The following is a 21220-nucleotide window of genomic DNA, read 5'->3' as shown; positions in this document are numbered from 1 at the left end:
GTTCATGAAACATTCCTCCTGGGCAAACAGGATAACTACATTTCTCAACTTCATTTGGGGCTATGCAATTGGATTTTGGGCCAACTTGATGTAGTAGAAGTAATGTGCACCACCTCTAGGTTTCTCTGAAAAAAACACACACACATACACATATACACAAACATGCTAAATAGCCAATAGACTCCCTGGAAAGAACTCAGTGTGGCAGAATCATAAAATGAAAAGAGCAAGGATCTCTGAGGCACTGGTTGGAGGGAAGCTACTCAAGAGAGCCACCCGACACATTAGACTAAGACATGAATGAGAATTTCATTTTAATTGTGTTAAGCCACAGAGATTTAACAATGAAGGTGATAGAGAAGAAAAGCCAGGAACTGAGCACAGTTAAACATTGTGAAGACTGATCTGAACATTAAGACAGCAGCCAGACAGTGCTATTGATCTATTTATTTAGTTTTGAGACTGGGTCTCACTCTGTTCATCAGCATTGAGCACAGTCATTGCTCATTGTAATCTCAAGCTCCTATATTCAAGTCATCCTCCCACCTTAGTCTCCTGAGTAGCTGGGACTGCAGGTGCACACCAACTTGCCTGGCTGATTTTTTAAATTTTTTGTAGATATAGGGTCTTGCTATGTTGCCGAGTCTGGTCTCAAATTAATGGCTTCAAGCAATTTTCCTGCCTGGGCATCCCAAATTGCTGGGATTACAGGTGTGAGCCATCATGCCTGGTCTATCGATCTTAATATACTAGACAATTATTCAAGAATGAAAGTAATAGCCAGGTGTGGTGGCATGCACCTGTAATCCCAGCTACTTGGGAGGCTGAGGCACGAGAATTATTTGAACCTGGGAGGTAGAAGTTGCAGTGAAGCAAGATCGTGCCACTGCACTCCAGTCTGGATGACAGAAAGAGACTGTCTCAAAAAAATATAAATAAATAAATAAAGTAAAAAAAAATGAAGGTAAAATGTGACCAGATTCGTTCTGAAAAAATTACTAATAGATATATCTCAGAAAACAGGAAATGAATCCAGAAGAAATGTAAGGGAAGCCAGTTGCAATTGTGAGCAAAGGTATCAGTTGTTAAGTGTTACTAATGCTAAATAAATATTGACTTACAAAACAAGGTAGAAATAAAACACTTGATTAAAATGTAGAAAACTGAAGAAGAGGATGCAGAAGGAAATTTAAGCATGCCTAGTTTCTGGTATTATTTAGGAGATGAGTAAAAATATTGATTGTCCTTAGACTTTGTTAGAGTGATATTTGAAATTTAAGTTTACCACCAAGAGAATACAGGGTAAGGCATAGGTCAACATGGCCCAGTGTGAGTTTCTATGTCCCAGGGAGCCCTCATAACTGTTTATCTTGTTTTCTTCTTATTGTAATCCTCCAATACTGGCAACCGGCTCAGTAAACATTGAACAAATGAAACAACTGGGAATGGAGATGGGAAGGATAAAATACAACTGTGAACCAGCTGAATCAAATATGTGCTCGATACTCAAATCCTGACAAACCCCTGGCTAAAATGCCATAGTTATCACTCTTAAAGAGCAGAGAACAGGCCAGGTGCAGGGGCTCACACCTGGAATCCCAACACTTTAGGAGGCCGAGGCAGGAGGATAACTTGAGCCCACAAGTTCAAGACCAGCCTGGGTAACATAACCTGTCTCTACAAAAATAATAAAAAATATTAGCCAGGCGTGGTGGTACATGCCTGTGGTCCCAGCTACTTGGGAGCCTGAGGCAGGAGGATCGCTTGAGCCTGGGAGGTTGAGGCCACAATTAGCCGTGATCACACCATTGCACTCCAGCCTGGGTGACAGAGCAAGACCCCGTCTCCAAAAAAATAAAAAAATTTTAAAAAGCAGAGAATGGTTTGGCAGCTTCTCAAAATGCTAAACCTACAGTTAGCATATGAGACAGCGTTTCCACTCTTAGGTATATACCCAAATACATGAAAACAAATATCCACACTAAAACTTTGTACATAAATGTTCCTAGCAGCATTTTTCCCAATAGGCAAAAAGTATGAACGACCCAAATGTTCATCATAGGATGAATGGATAAACAAAGTGCAGTTATTCACACAGTGGAACATTAGACAACCATCAAATGGCATGCAGCACTGACACATACTACAATATAATGAACCTTGAAAACATGCTAAGTGGAAGAAGCCAGACACAAAATACCACATATTGTGTGACTCCATTTATCTGAAATATCTAGAATAGGCAAATCACAGAGTTAGAAACTACATTCATGGTTGCCAAGGATTGGGGGAGTAGGTGAAATGGGGAGTAATTGCTAAATAGGAATGAAATTTCCTTTTGGGATGATGAACATGATCTAAAATTAGATTTTGATGATGATTGCACAACTCTGACAAATACTAAAAACCATTGAACTGTGCACTTTCAATGGGCGATCTATATAAGAATCATATCTCAAAAAGTTGTTTTTAAAAAAGTACCTAGCCTGGCACAGTGGCTCAAGCCTGTAATCTCACCCACTGGGGAGGCTGAGGTGGGAGGATTGCTTGAGGCAGGAGTTTGAGACCAGCCTGGGCAACCCTGTCTCTACAAACAATTTTTTTTAGCTAGGCGTGTAAAAAAAAAAACAATTTTTTTTTTATTAGCTGGGTTTTTTAATTAGAGGGCTCCCTGGGACATAGAAACTCACACTGGGCCATGTTGACCTATGCCTTACCCTGTATTCTCTTGGTGGTAAACTTTTTTTTTAATACGAGTGCACCTGTATTCCCAACTACTTGGGAGTCTGAGGCAGGAAGGATTCCTTGAACCCTGGAGTTCAAGTCTGCAGTGAGCTATGATTGCACCCCAGCCTGGGCAATAGAGTGAGACCCTGAGACCCTATCTAAAAAAGGAAAAAGAAAACAACCTAGATTTCCCCCCACCCAAAACACACTAGAGAATATCTGAGATCAAACTGCAAAAAAGAAATGAAGGCCAGGCACAGTGGCTCACACTTGTAATCCCAGCACTTTGGGAGGCCAAGGCAGGTGAATCATGAGGTCAGGAGTTTAAGACCAGCCTGGCCAACATGGTGAAACCCCATCTCTACTAAAAATACAAAACATTAGCGGGGCATGGTGGCACGTGCCTGTAGTCCCAGATACTCGTGAGGCTGAGGCAAGAGAATTCCTTGAACCTGGGAAGCAGAGGTTGCAGTGAGCTGAGATAAAGCCACTGCACTCCAGCCTGGGTGACAGAGAAAGACTCTGTCTCAAAAAAAAAAAAGAAAAAAGAAATAGAATATTGTTTTTGACTTTGAAATAAATATTAGTAGTTTACTTCATGTATATGTTTTAATGTATCCTGAAATGTATTTAATGTATATTTTAAAATAAAAAAGCAAAGAAGACCTAAACTAATAGATATTTCTTTTCCCAGCAAACCACAGCTAACTCCAATGGATACAGAGTCTGCCACTTACCTTGTGAAATTGAATGAGGCCAGGCCAGACCTGGCAGCAAGTACTATTCTATATGCCATATATTTTAACTGTGAGAGCTCAAGTCAAGTCATAAACCTACATTTCCATAGATCCCAGACAAAAATAAACACAGACTATTAATTCTAATCCTTCCTCTCTGCTTTTCTCAGAGTGCTGATTAGATTGCATATTCTATGAAAAGATGAGTTCAATCTTTTCTAAAGTATTTCCTCACAGGTTCATCTGTGATTAAGGGTACAAGTTTTTCGCATTTGAAAGATGCATGATCCAGCTGTTCTTTTTGTCTGCCGCAACTTCTTATTAGTCTTTCTGGAACTAAAGAGAGAAAAATAATGTTTGACTATAGTGACCTGAACGTGTCCCTCCCAAATGAGAAGAGGGTCTTTTGTATGTACACCCAAGATAATAGCTTTTTTTAACCAGTGGTGATCTGTCATTCTAATTCTCTGTTTACAATTTCGAAGGTTGTTGCATATTTTATCTTTTAGGTCTTTAAAAATTCCATCCGTTTTGGCTAATGTGAAATGTCAAACATGGAGGCCTGATAAGTTGAGAGCTAAATGTTTTAAGACCTCTCAAGTAATAATCACTAAGTACTTCATTTTCAAACATACACCATTCATTTGCGTCTACAGGATAAAATGCTCATCACAGAGTCACACCACTGGCCCCAGGCCAGATTTTTCATCTTGGACCTTTTGTACATTTGGACTTCTCAAGCAACTAGCTATCTCCCTGGGCCTCCCAATTTTTGCCTTTCAAGGTAGGTGGACGACCACCGTATGTAAAAACGAGGTGGAAAAAGCCTTTCTCCCTCTGCACAGAAATCCAGAGGAGCCATTTCTCAATGAACGTCTAGGTCACCTCCAGGGCAGTGGAGGCTGTATGAGGAGCTGCTCCCGCCTGGGTCCTCTCCTGCAGCTCCTGCTGGAAAGGCTGTCCAGAACACCCTGGGGAATTCTTATTCAAAGGGTCCAGGTCAACACTGTCTGCATCCCCAGGGACCCCCCTACACTCACAGGCTGGCTGATTTCCAAGAACTACCAATCCTCAGCCCTGTCCTAGAGGCAACCAATTAAATTCATATCAAAAGGAAAATTTAAAAAGCTTGTCACATAATCCAAAATAATCAAATGACATATGGACTTGAGTCAATGAAGAGCTCTCATAGAGGAAACAAGACAGGCAGACCTGCTGACTGGCTGGGGTCTGGCTGAAATCTGAATGCAAGTTTAACGGGAAAATCAACTTTTCTCTTGGTGAAAGGACAGGAAGATCAGGCTACTATTTACAAGGCTGTGCATCTCCAAGTTTCAGCCACAAGAAAAGTTCAAACAGGAAAGCAAAAATCTTTCCAGACAGATAAACTATTCTCATAATGCATATAAGCTTAAATGAAAAAAGGAAGGTGCTAAATGGTGTCTAAATGTGCCAACTTTTGGTTTAAAAAATTAGGATAAGAAATATATGTTCCTACTTGCTTGATTTTGCATAAAGAAGCTCTGAAACGATACACTAATAACTGATAAAAGCAGTTACTTGGTTTGGGAGTGAAGAACTAGGAGGACAGAGAACAGGAGTGAGAGCTGGACTTTTCATCTATACCTTCTGCGTATGTGTTTTTATTATTTTTTAACCATGTGTGAGGAAATGCTCTAGGTGCTGTAGGAAATATAAGCAAAGAAAATTGATCCCTTAAGGAGCTTACATTGTAGTGAGAGACAACAAATATAAACACATACAAATAAGTACATTAGATGACCATAAAAATAAAAAAGTAGAGAAGGGTAAGGGGGCTCAGGGAGTTAGGAGAGGAACAGTTTGCTGTAATTAAAAAAGGCGGTAGAGGAGGCTCATCAGGGTTAGGTCTGCAGTGATTTGTGGGAGGTGGCAGGGGTGGAAATATGAATCTTTAGGGGAAGAGTGTGCCAGGCAGAGGGAACAGCTTTGGTGGTGGCTCTCAACTGAGGACAATTTTGCCCTTTATGGGGCAACCAGAGATGACTGAAAACATGTTTGATTGTCATGACTGCAGAGGATGCTACTGGCATCCAATGGGTATAGAGAGTTCCGGTAGGCCGGAAAACAGAAGGTTTGTTTCAGTAAGAGTGACTGGTTTCATTTAACTGAAACATCACTCAGAATTGAGAGAGTAATGAACAATAAAATTGGTTGCTGGGGTGATATTAAAATATTTAATAACCACTATGGTTATAAAATGAATATATAAATTGACATATTTTGGACACTTAAAAATATATCCCCTTGTAATCATAAGCGAACTAAATTAGATGTGTGTGTGGAGCCATATGGCAGTCGTTAAGAGCACAAGCTTTAGTGTCACATCAACCCAGGTTTCAATCCTGTCCCATACTAATTTTTACCAGCTTGAGACCTTAGGCCAATTATTGAAGTGCTTGAGCCCCAATTTCTAAAGCTATAATATGGAGGTGATGACAACATATCACCTCAACAATATCACTCATAGAAATGCTGAGAGGATTAAAAATATAATGTAAGTAAAATGCAAGGCCTAGCAAACGTAAGTGCTCAAGAAGGCCTGTATTATTAACATTGAAGTAATTATTTTGCATTCTTTGTATGCCAAGACAATAAACTTCTCAGTTATTTCTTAGAATTTTTGTCATTACCAATCTTTGCTTTTACAAAAATTACCTGAGTAAGGACTTTCTGTCTGAATCATCTGGATAACTGCATGGCTTTGGCTAGAATGGTCTGGTCAGAAAGAGAGGTTAGGAGGCAGCTCCCTGTCGGCCATCTCAAGGTACGAGTAATAAAAGCCAGTGTCCAGATGAGGACCCTGGTTTCCATAATGCTGGAAAATGGAAGTGTTCTCTCTCTGCAGAGACATATGTAAAGGGAGAAGATATTTTTAATGAGCCATTTTAAAATGAAGTAAACATAAATAACAATGAATTGAAAAAAGGTTCCAAGATCTTGTGCTAAATTAAAAAAAAACAAGGTATGAAGCCATGTAGGTGTGTATAAACACATACACATATGTTTGTAGATGCACGGAATATCTCTGAAGGGATACATAAAAAGTAGTTTCCTTCCCTGCTGGGAAGGAAAACTAAGGGATAGGGTCAGAAATCGGAAGTGGACTCAATTTTCGTTGAATGTGCTTTTCTACTTTGAATGTTTTTTATCATGTACTCTTTTACTTTAATCAAAAATAATTTTTAAAATTATAATCAAAAAATGGCATGTAAAATGCATGAACAAAAAACTCTACCTATACTAGTTAAAACATAAAATGCTAAGGTCTACGAATATCAGGTGTTGACAAGAATTGGGAGAAATACAAACTCTTACCCTTTTCTCCTGGGAGTCTAAACTGGCACTCATTTTAAAGAGCAATTAAGCAATATCATAATAGTAAGGTTAATAATGTGCATGCCTTACAATTTCACTCTTAGACATATACCTAAAGAAATTCTCACATGGCCTGGCGCAGTGGCTCACTCCTATAATCCCAGAACTTTGGGAGGCCAAGGTGGGTGGATCCCTTGAGCTCAGGAGTTTGAGACAAGCTTGGGAAACATGACAAAACCCATCTCTACAAAAAATACAAAAACTAGTTGGGTATGGTGGGGCATGCCTGTAGTCCCAGCTATTCAGGAAGCTGAAGTGGGAAGATTGCTCAAACCTGGGAAACATTGTGCCACTGCACTCCAGACTGGGCTACAGAGCAGGATCCCTTCAAAAAGAAAAAAAGAAAAAAAAATTATTGGTTGGCTGTGATGGCTCACACCTGTAATCCCAGCACTTTGGGAGGCCAAGGTGGGCAGGCTGCTTGAGGCCGGGAGTTCAAGACCAGCCTGGCCAACATGGTGAAACTCCATCTCTACAAAAAATACAAAAATCAGCCAAGCATGGTGGTGGGCACTGGTAATCCCAGCTACTCAGAAGGCTGAGGCAGGAGAATCACTTGAACCTGGAAGGCAAAGGTTGCAGTGAGCCAAGATCTAGCCACTGCACTCCAGCCTAGGGAACAGAGTGAGTCTCTGTCTCAAAAACAAAAAAAGAAAGAAATTATTACATGTATATTGTATATGAGGACATGTTAAATGTTTGTAGCAGTATTGTTTATCAATGGGGGAAGTGACAAAAACAATCTATAGTAAAATTATATATTGTAATACTGTACAGCAGTTAAGAAGAATGAACTAGGTGTACATATATCAATGTGAATAAAATTCAAAAATATGTTTAATTTTTTTTAAGTTGTAAAACAACCCATTGAGTATAGTACCATTTGTGTACTATATAACACATAAACACCCCCAAATAATTCTATATATTATATGCAGGCACAAGCATTTGTAGTTAAAATACAGAAACATTCAAGGGAAATATACATCCTAGTCCCCCCATGGCAGCAGCTACCTAAGGTGAGGGAAGCAGGAGGGAATAAATTGTGGAGAGGTGGGGATAGGGACTAACTATGCCTGTAATTGTCTGTAATATGACATCAACCAGGATCTCTGAGGATGGGTCAGGTTTGAACTCTGTTTTGAATGAACACCTGGTTGTTTTGCCCAGGAGCAGACACACAATTTGTGGATGAGACAATGTTGTACACTGCAGGGCATAGCTCTGGGAGTTGGAACCTGGCTTGAACACGTGGCAGGGCACTCTGTCTCTTTAGTAAGTATTTAACTTCTGGGTGCCTCAATTTCTCCATTTGCAAAATGAAACTACTAATAATACCTAACTCATGGGATTGCTATGAAGATTCAAGGAGAAAATAAATGTAAAATACTTAAAGCAAAGCCTGGCACATAATAGGTGCTCAGGAAGCATTGGCTATTCTTGTTAGACAGCCATGAGCCAAGCCAGGAGTTCCATCCTGCCCACCCACTTCCTGGAGGAGACAGCAAACAGCAGATTTCCTAAGAGAGGCCCAAAGAGGGCTGACGTGTTGGACAGTGACCTTCTCTGAGAGAAAGTGCAGACATCCCCAGGGGCCTGATCGTGTGCCACCACCTTCAAGGAAGGCTGTCTCAGGAAAGGACATTCCAGGAAGTGAAGTCAGTAAATGAGAAGATAACATTTGCAGATAATGGCCCCAGGTTGTCCAAACATCTCTAATAGAAACAGAGCATCAAGACAGCATCTCTGTGATCTTAAGTATGCAGCTGGTTTATAAGGGAAACATTTTCAACTCTGTTTTAAAAATTTGGCTTTTAACTTATGTGATAATTGGAACCTAGGAGCAACCTGTTGGGATAATTTGTTCATGAGGTTTCTGAACCTCTGGAAGATTTGAATATATGGAAAAATAAGATCATCACATCACCCCAAAATACATCATACCCTCCCATTATAAGGCAGCTTCTGAGGCCCAGACTTGAGCATACTGTTGGTGACATAAGGACAGAGCCAGGTGCAATGAAGAGTGAAACAGCAACAAATGATCTGGGAAATAATAGTAATGTCAGTAAATCAGTGGCTAATATTCATTCTGCACCAGGCACTGGGCTAATTATTTTTGGATGACTTATCTCATCCAATCCTTAGAATATCTGTGAGGAAACTGAGGCAATGAATCATTAGGTAACTTGCTTGGGACCTAGAAGAGCCAAGCCCTGACTGTGAGCTCCTGGGCCGGTCACCTCACCTGGATCTCAGTGGCTTCTTCTGTAAAATGAAGGGTGACTGGATGATTTCAAAGGACCCTTCTAACACTTAGATTTCATGTTGCTATGAAGTTGTCACCACCTTCCACTAATTTTTGATGGGAAAAAAAGCCTTTCATAACACAGTTTGCCTAGAAGAATAGGCTCCTTCCCTAATATTATTATTAAATAAAAGTTTGAGTGTTTTGGTCAGAAAACATAAGGGCTCTGTACAGCCACATATACAACAGTGCTTGTGTTTAGGGGTTTTTGGGGGGTGCTGTTAGGGAGAGGGAAGGAGACAGAGCAGGCAATGTGCAGGAGGAGTGAGGTACTGGTTTCTGGAAAATCATGAAAGTATCTCCTGCTTAAAGTCATCAGTTCCACTAAACCAGGATCCCTGAAAACCAACCTTGTGACCTTCTGCTGGGAATACTAAATGAGCCCCCAAGGTCTTTAGAAATATGGGACTTACAAATAAGGCCAAATATTTCACCTCTGATTCTGATGAAAGGTTTATGAGTCCCAGAATAGTTCAAGCACGACACGTCTGGATTGAATATTTGGTGCGCACTTAACACCAACAGGTTTCAGAGGCTTCGTGTTTCACAACCAAACTTTGGCAGAACTGTGTTAGTTACCTGATACCCATGGTAGGGGACATTTTCTCACTTCTTGGTGCCATAAATAGTGCAGGCTCCTGTCTGTGGCATATGTGAGTTAATTAGCCACATTAAGCTTCAGGATTTGCTGGCATTGCTGTCCCTTGACTTTGTGACCATAGGAAAGAAGGCTATGAAGATGATGACATGCAGCCGACTGAGGTTCTGACAGAGTAACCGTTGGGAGGAGAGTTCCAGAAAATTCAGTATAGGTGTTCTGGAGCTAGAGATGTGGCTGGTCAGGATCAGGTTTCAGAGATCAGACCCTCTTCACTTTGACATGCTGTTGAATGGGCCTTGGTCATAGGCTAGAACACGAAAATGGAGGACAGAGCCAGAAATAAAATCCCCTGGATCTCAGAGAAGAGTCCATTCTCTTTGGAGATAAAAGAGCAGAGCTGGCACTGATTTGTTCTCAAATCACTACTTCATCTCATGAGATCTATGTCTTTAGGAAACATACAAGTAGGAATTAAAGGCAAGCAACATGAAGGCCACCAACACAACACCTTCTAAAAGAGAATGGCCTTGAAGATGAGTGGCAGATGACAGTTTACAAAGCCCTTCTTCACACAGAAAGTACTTGTTTCATGTTCAACAGAAAGATGAGAGTCTGTCTCCTCACTCCAAGGTTGTTGATGTGAACTAATTCTGGCTGCTTTTATTCCCTATTCACTGGGTATATAAGTACCTACTGTGTATAAGAAGCCCGGAAGAAAACAGAGATGAATAAGACAATACAACCTCAGGGTTAAACTGAAGATGAACCTTAAGCATGGAGAGGAAAGAGTAGAGAAGGAAATTGTTCTTCTGCTTGCGGGGTGGGGGCCTGACAAGACTTCCCTTTGGAGCCCTTCTTCAGAGGCAATGGAAGAGTGGCCCAAATGAAGTTGGCAGGAGAGAAGTGTATGTATCCAAGCAGGGGAGGTGAAAATGGAAGAACATTCCAAGAAGTGGAACTGGAAGCAAAGGCACACTCCAAACCACATGATACAGTCAGGACCAAGAAACCCAGGATGACCGGACATGGGCAGACTGGGAACATGGTGGGAGAGAAAGTTTAACCCAGTAGCCTGTGAATGCCATGCTAACAAGTTTCTACAACTCAAAAGAAGAACAGATTTAAGGAAGCCCTTTCTGGCTCCCTAAGACTTGTTTTGGGTTGTTCTTTTTTTTTTAAGTTTTTAAAATTTCCTTTCTTTTCTTTCTTTCTTTTTTTTTTTTTTTTTTCAGATGGCAGCCTCATTGTGTTACCCATGTCGGTCTTGAACTCTGGGCTCAAGCAGTCCTCCAACCTCAGCCTCACAAAGTGCTGGAATTATAGGTGTGAACCCCCATGCCTGGCCAAAAATTTATTTTTAAACAGATAAATGATAATTTATATAATTATGAGGTGCACTGTGATATTATGCTCCATGTATACACTGTAGAATGATTAAATCAGGCTAATTAACATACTTATCATCTCACATACGTACCCTTTCTTTATAGTGAGAACATTTAAAATCTACTCTTTACCAATTCTGAAATACACGATATGTTCTTATTTTTATTTTGTTGGTTTGCTTTTCTGACAGGGTCTCACTCTGTTACCCAAGCTGGAGTGCAGTGGCACAATTACAACTCACTACAGCCTCAACCTCTGAAACTCAAGCAATCCTCCTCCCTCAGCCTCCCAAGTAGCTGGGACCACTGGCTCGTGCCCGGCTAATTTTAAAAATTTTTTGTAGAGACAGGATTTCACTATGTCACCCAGGCTGGTCTCAAACTCCTGAGCTCAGGCAATCCTTCCACCTCAACCTCTCAAGTAGCTGGGGCTACAGATGCATGACACCACAACCAGTTGATTTTTTAGTTTTATTTTATGTAGAGACAGGGTATTCCTATGTCGCCCAGGCTGCTCTTGATCTCCTAGGCTCAAGTGATCTCCTTGCCTCAGCCTCCAAAAGTGTTGGGATTATATAGGTGAGAGCCACTGTGTCCAGTCACAATACATTATTATTATCAACTGTAGTCACCATGCTGTGCAATAGATCACTAGAACCCATTTCTCCTGTCTAACTGGCACTTCGTACCCTTTGACTAACCTCTCCCCTTTCCACATCCTCCCCATGCTCAGCCTCTGGTAACCACTATCCACCTCTCTACTACTGAGTTTGACTTTTTTAGACTCCACATGTGAGATTACATAGTATTTGTCTTTCTGCTCCTGGCGTATGTTACTTAGCACAATGTCCTCTAAATACATCCACGTCATAAGTAAAACATGTTTTTAAGGGTTTTCTTCCTTTCTTTCTTCTCCATTTTTTTCAAGAAATTGGCTTTCTAAAATTCTCAGAGACCAAAACATTTCTCAGAGGCCAGCAACTGCATAGATAATCTCACTTTAAGGAATAAATAGGCGAGAACCACCCGATTGCTTGCTGTCCCAGCGGAGCCTCTTCGTCACCGCCACCATGCCCGGAGGTCTGCTTCTCGGGGACGAGGCTCCCAACTTTGAGGCCAATACGACCGTCGGCCGCATCCGTTTCCACGACTTTCTGGGAGACTCATGAGGCATTCTCTTCTCCCACCCTCGGGACTTTACCCCAGTGTGTACCACAGAGCTTGGCAGAGCTGCAAAGCTGGCACCAGAATTTGCCAAGAGGAATGTTAAGTTGATTGCCCTTTCAATAGACAGTGTTGAGGACCATCTTGCCTGGAGCAAGGATATCAATGCTTACAATTGTGAAGAGCCCACAGAAAAGTTACCTTTTCCCATCATCGATGATAAGAATCGGGACCTTGCCATCCTGTTGGGCATGCTGGATCCAGCAGAGAAGGATGAAAAGGGCATGCCTGTGACAGCTCGTGTGGTGTTTGTTTTTGGTCCTGATAAGAAGCTGAAGCTGTCTATCCTCTACCCAGCTACCACTGGCAGGAACTTTGATGAGATTCTCAGGGTGGTCATCTCTCTCCAGCTGACGGCAGAAAAAAGGGTTGCCACCCCAGTTGATTGGAAGGATGGGGATAGTGTGATGGTCCTTCCAACCATCCCTGAAGAAGAAGCCAAAAAACTTTTCCCGAAAGGAGTCTTCACCAAAGAGCTCCCATCTGGCAAGAAATATCTCCGCTACACACCCCAGCCTTAAGTCTCTTGGAGAAGTTAGTGCTGTGAGCCAGAGGATGTCAGCTGCCAATCATGTTTTCCTGCAGCAATTCCATAAACACATCCTGGTGTCATCACAGCCAAGGTTTTTAGGTTGCTATACCAATGGCTTATTAAATGAAAACGGCACTAAAAAAAAAAAAAAAGAAATAAATAGGCTAAGAGCGGTGGCTTATGCCTGTAATCCCAGCACTTTGGGAGGCTGAGGCGGGTGGATCAAGAAGTCAGAAGATTGAGACCATCCTGGCTAACACAGTGAAAATCCGTCTCTACTAAAAATACAAAAAATTAACCAAGCGAGGTGGTGGGCGTCTGTAGTCCCAGCTACATGGGAGGCTGAGGCAGGAGAATGGCGTGAACCCGGGAGGCGGAGCTTGCAGTGAGCTGAGATCCGGCCACTGCACTCCAGCCTGGGCGAGAGAGCCAGACTCCTTTTCTTTTTTTTTTTTTTTGAGACGGAGTCTCGCTCTGCCGCCCAGGCTGGAGTGCAGTGGCCGGATCTCAGCTCACTGCAAGCTCTGCCTCCTGGGTTTACGCCATTCTCCTGCCTCAGCCTCCCGAGTAGCTGGGACTACAGGCGCCTGCCACGTCTCCCGGCTAGTTTTTTGTATTTTTTAGTAGAGACGGGGTTTCACCGTGTTAGCCAGGATGGTCTCGATCTCCTGACCTCGTGATCCGCCCGTCTCGGCCTCCCAAAGTGCTGGGATTACAGGCTTGAGCGACCGCGCCCGGCCGTAGACTCCTTTTCAAAAAAAAAAGAAAAGAAAAGAAATAAGGCTGGGCACAATAGCTTATGCCTGTAATCCCAGCACTTTGGGAGGCCGAGGCAGGTGTATCACTTGAGATCAGGAGTTCAAGACCCGCCTGGCCAATATGGTGAAACCCCATCTCTACTAAAAATACAAAAATTAGCTGGGTGTGGTGGTGTGTGCCTGTAATCCCAGCTACTAGGGAGGCTGAGGCAGGAGAATTTCTTGAACCCAGGAGGCAGAGGTTGCAGTGAGCCGAGATCGCGCCACTGCACCCACTGCACTCCAGCCTGGACAACAGAGTGAGACTCTGTCTCAAAAAAAAAAAACAAAACAAAAAAAACCAATACTTTCAGAGAGCAAAAGCAACAAGAATGAAAAGAAGGGCAGACGTTTGTCTGGCTTCTCCTTTACGCCCTCAGCCTGGTTTCATGCAGCATGGGCAAGTAGCCAGAACCCTTGCTCATGTTGACTTGTGTTCAGCAGAGATGCAGCCTGCCCTGTTTCTTCCTTACCAGGAGTATCACTCCCCATGGCGCCCTCCCTAGCTCAGATAAACAACTCCAGCACTGAAGACGCAGGCTCAAAGCCAAATAGAGCTCTCCACCAGAGAGTCAGGGAGCCTGGAATCCACCCAAGGGCTGGCTCCACTCCAGATGTCACTGAAGGTTATAGCCTGATGGGCACGGAAGACCCCCAGTACAAGGAGGAGTTTCCTTCCCTGAGCGACCCATATCAGTCTCAGCTGAGTCCAGGCTTTAAACTAAGTATGTTCTGCCTGGGGTAGGGCTTCCAGGAGCACTCTGAAGTACATCAAATTATACCCACATCAAATTGTATCTGCATAAGCACTTGCTCTTCTTCAGAGGTCCTCCACATCTAGTACCTTTCATGATCCCAACGACGACCTTGGTGGCTGGCACAGGTGTTACCATTCTAACTTAGAAAATGAGGCCCAGATGATAGAATCTACCCAAAGTCACACAGCAGAATTCAAACCCAGCACATCTCATTTTAAAAGTATTGTCATTTTAACATTGCTTTAAAACAATAATCAGCAAACTATAACCTGGGCATGAGCCAAATCCAGCTCACTACCTGATTTTGCAAATAAAGCTTTATCTGAGTATGGCCATGCCCATTCACACTTGAATTGTCCATGGCTGCCTTCACAGTGCAGAACTGAGTAGTTCCAACAGAGACCATATGGTCCACAAAACCTGAACTATTTTCTTTTTGTTGTTGTTGCTGTTGCTGCTGTTTTTGAGAGACAGAGTTTTGCTCTTGTCGCCCAGGCTGGAGTGCAATGGCATAATCTTGGCTCACTGCAATCTCTGCCTCCTGAGTTCAAGTGATTCTCCAGCCTCAGCCCTCAAGTAGCTGGGATTATAGGAGTATGCCACCACGCCCTGCTAATTTTTGTATTTTTAGTAGAAATGGGGTTTCACCATGTTGACCAGGCTGGTCTCAAACTCCTGACCTCAGGTGATCCACCCACCTCAGCCTCCTAAAGTGCTGGGATTACAGGCATGAGCCACTGTGCCTGGCCAACCTGAACTATTTTCTAGCTAGTTCTTTTCGGAAAAAATTTACTAACCACGGTTCTGAAGTATTATTTTACTACTTTAAAAAACTGAAATAATCTGGTATACACGTATTAATAGGACTGACCACATATTGGCCACAAGGATATTATCTCTTGAAGAAAGGAAAAGTACCACTTACTAGCTATGTGGCCTTGAGAATACTTAAATTTTCTGAGCTTCATTTTCCTCATTTGCAAAAGGGACATAATAATAGTATCACTTGTCTTAGTCTGCTCGGGCTGCTATAACAAAATACCACAGACTGCATGGCTTAAACAACAGAAATCAATTTATCACAGTTTTGGAGACTAGGAACTGCAAGATCAAGGTGCTGGCCAATTCAGGTTCTGGAGAGGAACCTCTTCCTGGCTTGTACATGGCCAACTCATATGGTAGAGGCTGGAGAAGGTGTTCTCTGGTGTCTCTTCTTATAAGGACACTAATTCTATTAAATAAGGGTCCCACCCTTATGATGTCATTTAACCTTAGTCACCTCTTAAAGGCCCTTTCTCCAAATACAGTCACATTGGGGGTTAGGGCTTCAACATATGAATCTTGGGACAACAGAATTCAGTTCAGAGCACTACTTCACAGGGTTTTTGTAAAGGTTAAATAAAGTAATGCATATAAAAAATTAGCATAGACTCTGGCATTTAGTGACAACACAATAACAGTAAAAAGTATCGACTCTGACTTATTAACAAAATACATAGAAAAAGCACAGTGCTTAAAGTCAGAAGACTTGTTTGATCTTGAGCAAGTCACTCAGCCACTCTCACTTCAGTTTCCTAATCCACAAAGTGGGATTGCACAAAACCTGAAGATTAGTGCCTTAACATATGAAATTTATTTTTTAAATTTATTTGGTGTGTTGGCTTCTATTCGATTGCTTGTTGTTTCATGATTACAAGATAGCTGCAGCACCTAAAGCTGTTTCATCTACATTCCACACAAGAAGATAGAAGTAAAGGCAAGGCACAGGCCAGCTGGATTTGTCTCTTTTACCAGAAAAACAAAAGTTTTCCCAGAAACTGGGTCCAACAGACTTCCACTTATGTTATGGTCATAACAGTGTCACATGGCTACTCTAACTGGAAAATAACTATGCAGAAGGGGTTTCTGTAGTGTTTGCCATAAAATAGGCTTTCTGAAGAAAAATCAGTGTTCACATACCCATATTATTGTGGTTGCACTAGAGATGACAAGGAAGCCTTATTGTGGGGTCACCAAGGATGGTCACCTTCATCATATGTGGTCACTGGTGATCTCTACCAAGAGCAATCTGATCTACAAAAAATATCAAGAACTGACTTGAGAAAGAGAGAAAAGGGGACGTTTACACTCAGACAAATTTGAAAAGAAAGAAAGAAAAAAACACACCACTACAGCACGTGCAATAGTAGACAGAGAGACTAGCTTCCTCTGTTTAGGTAATGAGGATGTCTCCATTCTGTCCGCCTTCCTCCTAGCAGACCCTATTTTCACAGAGACAATTAGGGAAGTCTCAAGGGAAACATGACTCACCCCCAGGTTCATATCACTCCTAGCCAAGCCCCAGTGAGAAGTCCCAAGCCCTGATCTGGTGTCTGGTCCTCCTCCAAAGGCTAAAAGGCTTTTTAATGAGGCGGGCAGGTGACTAGATCTCAGTCAGAAAATCTCATTCCCACAAAGGAAGGATCAAGGTCACAAAAGGCAGAATAAGCATTATGTAAAGCACAGAATCTAGGCAGAATGGGGAATCTTCACGCCATGGGGAGAGAAAATGTCTAAATAATGTTGCAGACATTCCAAAAATCTTCAACTCCTGAGGGGAAGAGAAGAGGTGGCCAACTCAATGTTTTTCATGAGTCTTGTCATTAAGGATCAGTGGCTTCTCTTTTATCTACAAGTAAAAGCAAACCAATGACTGAGCCATGTTTATTCCGGGAGGTTTCATGCAAATATTTTAAAATTCAGCTTTTGTCAAGCTGGTTTAACTAGGAAAGCTTAGTTGGAAGAATATGCTAATAAGTCATTAAAGTGCACTCATATCATGCCATATGGTACACTTGAAACATAAAACACTGGGTTCTATTCTTTGATCAGAGCCACTGATAAAAGAGAGCCCTGGGGAAAAGATTGTTGCCCTGTCCACCCGCTCTTTATATGCTAACTCTGATTCTAGGAGCTTGTTTGTTTTGATGAGGCTTGGCAGATATCTGTAAATGGCACTCCATTTGAGAACAGGATTGCAGATAATGTGTTCATCTAAAATCCAAGCTGGCAGAAATATGCTTGCATGAACTCAGTTTCCGGGGTGGCTTTTGTTTTGCTACTTATTAGTAAGTTTTTTGATAATTATACTCTAAGCTCCGTATCTATTATTTCTGGTCTTTAAAATACAATCATTTAAAAATGAAATATACTTGAGAGGGGTACATATGACAGGTAAACAGATTATACATTGATATTATGTGTTAGTGGATGTCTTTAATGTGCAAGTCAGGCCTAGGGAGATGTACTGGATTCAGAAACTCAACTTGGCAGTTTGGGTGTTTAATTGCACTGTGGCCTGTGGACTGCATTTGAGGAAATGTGCAGATGTGTGCAGAAACCCAATGCTCAATCGCTGGCTGCATCCTCACTTCTGAACTCAACCCACAACCTGGCAATTCAGAGAGGGGAGACGAACTCAGTCCCCAGAAGTACCACCAAAGTTAAGACAGCTACTGCTCAGCACTGGGTTATTTAGGAAAATATATATTTAGAAACTTCAGGACAGGGACTCTGCTTTTTACTTTTGCTTGAACCACAGTGTTTACTTCTGGCCCTGAGCACTTGGCACATGATTAATAAGACAAATAGGTTTGTCATACAATGTCTCACCTTGACATCCTATGGGGGAGTTTTTTAAAAAAGTTATTTGGAAAGAAAATTCTGTCTTGTAGTCTACGGAAGCAAAAGATGAAAAGAAGAAAGAGGGCCGGGCGCGGTGGCTCAAGCCTGTAATCCCAGCACTTTGGGAGGCCGAGACGGGCGGATCACGAGGTCAGGAGATCGAGACCATCCTGGCGAACACGGTGAAACCCCGTCTCTACTAAAAATACAAAAACTAGCCGGGCGACGTGGCGGGCGCCTGTAGTCCCAGCTACTCGGGAGGCTGAGGCAGGAGAATGGCGTAAACCCGGGAGGCGGAGCTTGCAGTGAGCTGAGATCCGCCACTGCACTCCAGTCCGGGCGACAGAGCGAGACTCCGCCTCAAAAAAAAAAAAAAAAAAAAAAAAAGAAAAGAAGAAAGAGAACCACTGCCAAGCACTTTGCCCATGGAAAGAGTTTTCCTGAGAAAGTCCACCGGCCACAGGGCTTCCTGGACTGCACACCGGCCAAATCCAGGCAGAGGCTGGAGGGAGGACAAATTTAAAACAGGAGTAAGACTTAGATCTTCTGGATTCCCAGAATGAAGCAGTATAACAATTATTTGTACTAATAAATTACATAAGCCTACCATTGATCAATTAATAAGTATGACTTCAATTTTTTTACCTCCATCATTACAATTTCTGAGTAATGCCTACATAGTAACTATAGTTATAAGAACTACTATAGGCCAGGCACAGTGGCTCACATCTGCAATCCCAGCACTTTGGGAGGCCGAAGCGGGCGGATCATCAGGTCAGAAGTTTGAGACCGGCTGGGCGCAGTGGCTCAAGCCTGTAATCCCAGCACTTTGGGAGGCTGAGACGGGCGGATCACGAGGTCAGGAGATCGAGACCATCCTGGCTAACACGGTGAAACCCCGTCTCTACTAAAAATACAAAAATTAGCCGGGCAAGGTGGCGGGCGCCTGTAGTCCCAGCTACTCGGGAGGCTGAGGCAGGAGAATGGCGTAAACCCGGGAGGTGGAGCTTGCAGTGAGCTGAGAACTGGCCACTGCACTCCAGTCCGGGCGACAGAGCGAGACTCCGCCTCAAAAAAAAAAAGAAGTTTGAGACCAGCCTGGCTAACATGGTGAAACCCCATCTCTACTAACAGTACAAAAAAATTAGCCAGGTGTTGGCCAGGTGCAGTGGCTCACCCCTGTAATCCCAGCACTTTGGGAGGCCGAGGTGGGCAGATCACGAGGTCAGGAGATTGAGACCATCCTGGCTAACATGGTGAAACCCCAAACCCCATCTCTACTAAAAAAAAAAAATTAGCCAGGCATGGTGGCACGCGCCTGTAGTCCTAGCTACTCAGGAGGCTGAGGCAGGGGAATCACTTGAACCCAGGAGGCGGAGGTTGCAGTGAACCAAGATCGCACCACCGTACTCCAGCCTGGGTAACAGAGACTCCGTCTAAAAAAAAAAAAAAAAAATTAGCTGGGCGTGGTGTAAAACTAGCTACTTGGGAGACTAAGGCAAGGAGAACCGCTTGAACCTGGGAGGCAGAGGTTGCAGTGAGCTGAGATCTCGCCACTGCACTCCAGCCTGAGTGACAGTACCAGACTCCATCTCAAAAAAAAAAAAAAAAAGAACTACTATAACTGCCTATATAATAATGACTCCACCTCCCTAGATATAGTGTTAAATTAAAAAGCAATTTGTAAAACCATGTCTAATATGGTGTCATTTTATTATGATTACTTTTCATCACATCCAAATTGGTTGGGTTTTGGGTGGGGGGTTCCCAGTGGCAAATAGAATACATGCTCAAACAAGTTCAAACACAAGAGTTAGCGCTAAATGTCAGCTCCTGTGATCCCCTCCCCACACAACTACCAGAGATAACTAGAGGTAACAGTTTAGCAGATTTTCTTCCACACTTTCTCTGTTAGGTAGGATTTTTATGGTAAGCATTTCTGAGATGGAGGTGTGTGTGTGTGTGTGTGTGTGTGTGTGTGTGTATGTGTGTCTTAATAAGCATGTGATGCTATTATCTGAAAAAACAGTAAGCCTATACAATTTAAGAAGAAAAATTTTTCCATCTTTTCCAAAATTTTCCAAAAATCCAAAAGGCACAGTACAAAGAAATAAAGATTTTTAAAGTCACCAAAATTCTCCGTAACAGTTCTGGGTAATTCTGATTCCTCTGTTATCCCCTAGAGTTCAGGTGAGCATTCATAAATCACCAAAACCTAGAGGTTTCTGCATAACCAGGTACCTGGGACTCCTTTGAATATAATTACAGGAACCAAAATATGACCTGCTGCTTCCTTCTCAGAGAGATGACAGTCTCTGTGGTCACCCTTGTCCCTGTCTTTCTGGATCACTGCAACAGCTGCCTGCTGGAGCCCAGTGAAGTGTCCAGCACATCAATGTGGAGATGGACTCATCTCCCCCTGCTCCCAGCCTCCATCCCCATGGATCCTTTCCATCCTTCCTGGTCAGATTAATCTCAGAGGGCGATGGGAGGAGATGGCTGGAGCACAGGTTTGGAACCAGAGACCTCAGTGTCAACTTCTCAGTGCTCCTCCACTTCCTAGCTACAGAGTTGCTTAAATTAGATAAACTATAAAAGGAGAGACAATCAGCCACTTTGTGCCTCCTCAGGAAAATACACATCACTACTTCTAAGTATTGTCGCCAAAAGAAGGACTTGGAGTGTGATTGAGCCCTTGTAAACAGCTATCACTACCAGTTTGCAGGAAATCAAAGGGGAGAGAAACACATTGCACCAAAGAAGGGCATGCATCGGCCAACTTCAGAATGTGCAAATACTCAGGACAGATCCTGGTTTCTTCAACAAATAATCTCCAAGGTAAAAAAAGGAAAGGGAGGAGGAGCTTTTCAATTAAAAGAGACTTAAGAGACATAACACTTTCAACATATAAGCTTTATTTGGATTGTGATTGAAACAAAAGAAATTATTTGTTTTTAATATATGTGACAATCAAGAGAACGTGAACAATGGTTGGATACTTGATGACATTGATACTAAGGAATTATTATCAATTCAGCAATGATAATAGTACTGTGGTTATTTTTTTTTCC

General features: G+C 42.5%; 1 protein-coding gene across 1 annotated transcript; it reads left to right on the top strand.

The window, feature by feature from the left end:
* Positions 1 to 12195: 12195 nt before the first annotated feature.
* Positions 12196 to 13083, top strand: LOC117072678 (peroxiredoxin-6-like). Its single transcript, XM_033193053.1, has one exon. The coding sequence runs from the start codon at positions 12591 to 12593 to the stop codon at positions 12918 to 12920; it is 330 nt and encodes a 109-aa protein (XP_033048944.1). The 5' UTR covers positions 12196 to 12590; the 3' UTR covers positions 12921 to 13083.
* The last annotated feature ends 8137 nt before the right edge of the window (positions 13084 to 21220 follow it).

The sequence above is a fragment of the Trachypithecus francoisi genome, unplaced genomic scaffold (genome assembly GCF_009764315.1).
Source record: "Trachypithecus francoisi isolate TF-2019V2 unplaced genomic scaffold, Tfra_2.0 Lachesis_group4, whole genome shotgun sequence".
In the NCBI taxonomy this organism is placed as follows: domain Eukaryota; kingdom Metazoa; phylum Chordata; class Mammalia; order Primates; family Cercopithecidae; genus Trachypithecus; species Trachypithecus francoisi.
This window is presented reverse-complemented; position numbering and strand designations above follow the sequence as displayed.